This window comes from Hipposideros armiger, unplaced genomic scaffold, assembly GCF_001890085.2.
Source record: "Hipposideros armiger isolate ML-2016 unplaced genomic scaffold, ASM189008v1 scaffold_499, whole genome shotgun sequence".
NCBI lineage: Eukaryota > Metazoa > Chordata > Mammalia > Chiroptera > Hipposideridae > Hipposideros > Hipposideros armiger.
In genome coordinates this window covers 1,048,950-1,054,670 of record NW_017731849.1, presented here as the reverse complement: position 1 = coordinate 1,054,670, position 5,721 = coordinate 1,048,950, and the positions used below count along the sequence as shown (strand labels likewise).

The 5,721-nt window shown below is 42.1% G+C and overlaps 1 protein-coding gene across 1 annotated transcript in view; it reads right to left on the bottom strand.

The window, feature by feature from the left end:
- Window positions 1-345: 345 nt before the first annotated feature.
- The window catches only part of LOC109396007 (adhesion G-protein coupled receptor F2), a 30,876-nt gene continuing 25,500 nt past the window's right edge, over window positions 346-5,721 (bottom strand). The window contains exons 3-4 of the mRNA XM_019667522.1: window positions 3,226-3,456; window positions 346-426 (exon numbers count right to left, since the gene is read on the bottom strand). Of these exons, the coding sequence (XP_019523067.1) occupies window positions 346-426; window positions 3,226-3,456 (312 nt within the window). The remainder of the gene's footprint in view (window positions 427-3,225; window positions 3,457-5,721) is intronic.

Sequence of the window (5,721 nt, the reverse complement as noted above, 5' to 3'; positions counted from 1 at the left end):
GGATGACCGAGAAGGTCACAGATTTGGAGCATCAGGTGTGTGATGAGAAAGTGATATGAGTGATATGTGTAGCTCATTGGCTACAGGTACGCGGATGCCAAAATGAGGGGGGTTCTGTGCCAGAGCAAAGCAATGGGATTCTTCCATGGACGATGAGCACCCATCGAGTCCTTTAATGACAGCATCAGACTTCACTTAAGAAAGATTATTCTGCCAGCAGGGCAGAGGGTAGGTTAGAAGGCTAAGACAAGAGCCAGGGAGCCCGTGAAGAGGTCATTCCTTAGTCCAGGTGAACAACACCGAGGACTGACCATGGCAATGGCAGGGACATGGATTTAGAAGACCTCATGACCCAACGAGCAAGGAAAAGGCNGCTGCCAACATACCGTGTGGTTTGGCAGACACCTCCTTGCTTTTGCTGGCAGCCTAGAAAAGGAAAATAAAATTTCACATCAAAATGAATTGTTGATATATCAGATTAAGGATTCACTTTAGTCATGGACTAACGACCACATCTGAATCAGCTAGGATGCCAGTACACCATCAAAAGCTAAGACCATGAACTATGTCCCATGACCCCGTTTCCCATCAGGCTGGACAGCTACCCCTCCCACTGCTATTCATTAGGAGACCTCCTTCCACTCCAGTGAGGATGGACTGCATTCCATCTAGGAAATGTGTCATGAGCAGAGGTGGATTCACTGGGAAGGTAAGGAAGGTTAAGCTTCAGAACGCTTTGCTTATACAGGCCCCTTCAAAGCACTGAGAGAGGACCTCGCATGGTTTATTAAATTTTCAAAAGCAAAATAGTTTAACCACTATCTGTTCAGACCATTATTCTTTGCCACTCTAACTCCTCCTCCTTCACACTCTCTTTCATTTTAGATGTAACTAGAGAAGCTGTCGCTATTTATGGAATCTGGACAAGTAAAAGCTGAGTTGGAGAATACGTTTAGTTTGGATTTAATAGTACTTATATAGTTTTCAGTCATTTCAGGAATGACCACAAGGACATCAACTCGTAAGTGGCATTACATCTAGGAGTAGTTACAATTAGTCACAGAACAAGAAAGTTCTAAGAAAGTGCCCTGATACCTTGTAGGTCATATGTGAAAGGTTTTCCCAAATTTGGCAACAGTCCTACATCTTTACATGGCATTACTAATAATGAATCGAGAAGCTGAAGGATATTTTTCTAACCTAGAAGAATAAAAAGAAAGTTAATCAGCAACGCTAGAGGAAAGACTGAATAACCTTTCTATTCCCTCTATAGAAAAAAAATATTATGAAATTATTGATATGCAAGTATGCAGCCAAAAATGTAGGAATAAAAAATGTGTACCGTTCCTTAACAAAAATACTGTTATTTTACTGAATTAATTACTGAATAATGCTGAGTAATTATTGAATGTAATAATCTTCAACTCTTCTAAATTTGATATTTTTTGTGATTCTTTTTCTCATTCTAAGTAAATATTCACTTTCCCTTTAATTTTGTATTTGTAATTTTTGTATTCATTTTCTTTAAAAGGAGTCGTCCCCCCAAAAACCTGGCTCCCTTTTATCATGAGTATTCCCACCTCTCCTGATTAGAGGTCCCTCTTTTTCCCACCCATCCATATGATACTGGACCCTTCACTGAGAAGCAATGTCACACTGGTCAGGGGGTGTGCTCTGGGAGCAGACTGCCTGGGTTCAAATTCCAAAGCTGCCACTTGAGACCCTGGGAAATTTCATCTGTCTGAGCCTCAGTTTCCCTATCTATAAAACAGGGTAGGAACTATAGTACTATAATTGTATGATACTTGCCTCACATCATTTTTATGAGAAATAAATGACATCATCTATGAAAAGCACTTAGAACTGGGCCTGGAATATTATAAGTAGCATTTAAGATTTTCGCTATCATTATTATTCTCTGAAAATAGATTTACTGAACATCTATTACATAGCAACGCTCAAGTTTGCCTCCTCCAAGTAGCCTTCCCTGATCCAATTTTAAATGATACATCTTTTCTTCTCTGGCTCCTATAAGATTTATTACCTATACCACCCAGTCAATGCATGGCATATACTCACCTGACCTGCTATCTTACTATCCAATCTTTTTTTATATATGCATATTATCTTCTCAATTAAATTGTAAGTTCCTTAAGAACATGAATTGTATATTGTACTTCTTTTCATCCCCCTAAGTAGCTAGATCAGTGTCTTCTACATATATGTATATATGCATTTATACATATTGGTATGTGTGTATATACTGGTATATATGTACATACATGTATGTGTATGTGGGTGTATGGACAGTGAGTCTGAACCTCCCTGTTTGTGCACCAGAAGTTTGCTCTCTAGTGACTGGAAAGAGTCTTGATACAATTACTCCAACTCACATTCCAAGATCTCAACCACTGGGGAAGAAACTAGAAATTCAGTGACTCAGCGGGGTGACTAACACTTGAAGTTCATGTCCCTTTCTTCTTCACAATATTGTGTCTCTCTGTGTTGTCAAGAAACAAAGCTGACTCCTCCATGTTCTCTACTAAATGAGAATTCACAGAGAATTCGAATTGAGTATTTGGGGTCTTTCCAAGGCAAAGAAGGCATCACTGGGGATTCACGGAATACAACGTCCTTCAAAGTACTGAGGGAAGATGGCTTCTCATTTCACAATCGAGAGCATCAAGCCTTATCACTGGGTTGTCGGAAAAGTCATGACGCATTTTTGCAACAAAACACATAAAAAAGTACGTCATGACTTTTCCGACAACCCAATATTCTACGTGGAGGAGTTAAAGGCCTTCCACTGAACAAGAATACTAAAATAATATTTTCAGAGTTCTGAAAGATCTTGTAGGTCAGTCAGTCCAACCCCCTTATTTTACAAATAAGGAAAAAAGAAAGTCCAAGTGCAAGCCGCTAAGGGATAGATAGATGAGATAACTTGCACAAGGCCGTGCAGGGAACTCCTCTTAGAGCTGGAACTAGAACTCAGCTCTCCTAACTCCTACAGCACTGCTCTCTCCACCAAGTCAGGCCATGTCCAAGTGGAGAAGTCAGAGGAGGGTGTGTAGAAGTACAAGCATCTCAAGATGCCNGGGGCGGCGGATTGGGGGAAGGGGGTTGTCACTTTGTGAGGGGTGAAAAGTATAACGATTGCATTGTTTTGTACATCTGAAACTAATTTAAAAATAAAAACTCTCCCAGATACTCAGGGCCAGTCACCTGCATCTTTGCCTTGTTGACGTCGCTCAGTGCTGCTGTGGATATGTTGTGCAGAAGCTGCACAATGACAGCGATGTTTCCCGGGATCCGGGGAGAATGCTGGATGTTCTGAAGGATACAGGACAAATCCTTCGGACAGGTTTGCATCAACAGATCTGTAATGGTCTTCGACTTGCTGGAATGTACTTTTATAGTCATATATTGTTCAGATTGTGAAACTGAGCCTGCATTCTAAGAAATGACAAAAAGAAAGAACTCTTAATCATGTGATGTTTGCTTTAAATGTAAAAGTACCTTCACTGAAATGTAGGGCAGCCGCATTACACAACTGTATGTTGCATAATGTTTTTCTATTTGACATTTTCAGAGTCACATCGGCTGTGGAATAACTTGCCCAACACCAAGGTGTCTGAGCAGAAAATGGAAGTCCCAGCCTGCCGGCTGCCTACTCCTGAAACCCTGCTCCCAAACACAACTGTTATCTTTAGCATGCCACTTCAGACCCTTCTGTGGATATGTCCTGTGAATATATCCTGTGCATATAAGTAAACTGCTTGTACCATTTAAGCTTATTTTTTACTCCTCCCAAGAGGCAAAGCATGAGACATAAGCATATTTTAAAAATAGAAATTATGAACTAGATTTGAATGAGTCAACTGGAACACCCAGATAGAAGAATGACTAAAAATAGTGACAGACGGTATCTCCCACAGTTTCAGGCTCTGGGTCCCACACTTTAAAGCATAGGTGGCCAACGATGGCCCCAAGCTGGCTGCCTATTTTTTGTAAGTGAAGTTTTATTGGGACTGATATGCTCATTCATGATGAGTATTGTCTATGCTGCTTCTTTGCTACAATTGCAGAGTTGAGCAGTTGCAACAGCAACCATATGACCCACAAAATATTTACTATTTAACCTTTTACAGAAAAAAAAATGTCAAACCTTGCTTTGGTAGACCCCTTTTTGGTGTTTCTCTAGCCTGCCCCTTCACGCGGGACAAGAAGTCCATGGTCCGGAGGATATGGCTACTCAGATCACAAGGCCCTGCATCTAGACACCTGAATTTTCTACTCGACAACTCCAAGCCCATTTCCAGGGCCTTCCCTAAGTCTGTGCTGCCAGCAGTGTGCTCATCCATAGGCCTGAGAGGTGTCAAAGAGACACCCATGTTCAGGGTTATGGATGTGTGGCCTTGGCTTTCTGCCATCCTCAAGGGGCAGGATAGAATCTGGAATGGGAGGTTGACAGAACATATTTTATTTAACAGCTCCTAAGCTTGATTTAAAGCATTGAACTATTAAGGCATACGGTATGTGGGCCTGTGTATGTATCTTTGCACAGGTCCCTCATGTTATGGGTAGGCAGCTTTTTGAAGTCTGGTTGGGGAACTTTAGGTATGGCCACACCTCCCAATGGGATAGCAATATTGCTAGGACACAGAAATGCTAAAGCATTGACTTCTCTGAAGGAGCCAGGAGCTGAACTTCAGAATGGGAACATCTCCACTAGAAGAGGAGAAAAAGGAACAAAAGAATAAATAATGTTTGGGGTGGCCGGATGGCTCAGTTGGTTAGAGTGTGTGCTCTTAGCAACAAGGTTGCCAGTTCTACTCCTTCATGGGATGGTGGGCTGCGCCCTTACCCCCGGGCCCCCTCCCACAACTAAATTGAAAATGGCAACTGGACTTCGAGCTGAGCTGCGCCCTCCACAACTAAGACTGAAGGACAGCAACCTAACCTGGAGCTGATGGGTCCTGGGAAAAACACACTGTTCCCCAATAAAGGGGGAAAAAAAAGGAATAAAGAATATTTGACCTAATTTTACTTATTAGAATTTAATTTTTTTATGTGTAATTACTTAAGTATACATGGAAATATGTTCATTTATTTGACAATGAAATCCTTCCCTTTAGATCAGCTCTCTTCTCTTGCTTTATGGAGCACAGAAGTTTCCTGGGGATCTTGATGGGCTGCAGATTTGGACTCAGCAGGGCTGGGGTGGGGCCTGAATCCCGAATGACTACAAGCTCTCAGAGATGCCCGGTGCAGCCAGTCAGTGAAGGGCATATTGCATAGCAAGGCTTTAGGGTGCTAAAGAGCTAAGAGTGAAAATAGAAAAGTAGGTCGTGATCATCGTAGACAGCTCTTCTAGCTCTGACCTAAATGATCAGGTTCCTTTGTGTCATGAAAGGGGTGGGATACTGGAGCACACACTTGGAGCATGCCTCAAGTGAAGAATGCCATTCTGTGGAGAGAGAGAGGACATGTGCAAACCACCCACCTGGCACGCTCTCTCCCTCTCTCTCTCTCTCTTATTGAGTGCAATAAGCATTGCTAATTTGGACTCCACTTTGCATGTGAGAGAAAGGGTATTACCTGAAAGAGGCTTAACGCAGTAAGGGTCCGGCAGGTATCATTGATCTTGTGCCATTTCTTTTGCCTACATAAAAACCCCATATTTCCCTGAGTGTCTGGAGGGCAAGGTTGACTGCAGTG